At 46.1% G+C, this 406-nt stretch overlaps 1 protein-coding gene across 1 annotated transcript in view; it reads left to right on the forward strand.

Moving 5' to 3' along the window:
• Nucleotides 1–406, forward strand: part of LOC102674335 (gamma-aminobutyric acid type B receptor subunit 2) — a gene marked incomplete at its 5' end in the record, with an annotated part of 22,191 nt that overhangs the window by 7,966 nt on the left and 13,819 nt on the right. Inside the window, 1 exon segment of the mRNA XM_031508598.1 lies at nucleotides 335–405. Coding sequence (XP_031364458.1) covers nucleotides 335–405 — 71 coding nt within the window.

The raw sequence follows: 406 nt of genomic DNA on the forward strand, positions 1-406 counted from the left end.
GTGGAGACGGGCAGACTCTTCAAGTTCGTACACGAGCTTTCGAGTCACCCTCTCGCGTTGAATAATTGCTCGTTAAGGCTCGTCTTCTCTTACCTCGGGCACACACGTACGTGTACATCGATCCGGATGTCGAAAAGTGTTGGCGATCCTCTCGTTACGTCACGCCTTGTAATTGCTTACTTTCCATACCACGTATTTCCTTCCGCGACGTAAAAATTCTTCCGCATTCTTCGTAAATCGCGTATTTATTTTCCGAAAGGACGAGCGCGTCGAATTTATCAAAGCTTTCGAGAATTTGTTTCCAAATATATTTTTGCCGAAATTTTCTTTACAGTGCGATCCCGGAGTGGCGGTTGACAGATTCTTTCACGCTCTCTACTCGGCGAAGAAAAACGATCTGATACCG

The sequence above is a fragment of the Apis dorsata genome, unplaced genomic scaffold, assembly GCF_000469605.1.
Source record: "Apis dorsata unplaced genomic scaffold, Apis dorsata 1.3 scaffold_92, whole genome shotgun sequence".
NCBI classification, from domain to species: Eukaryota; Metazoa; Arthropoda; class Insecta; order Hymenoptera; family Apidae; genus Apis; species Apis dorsata.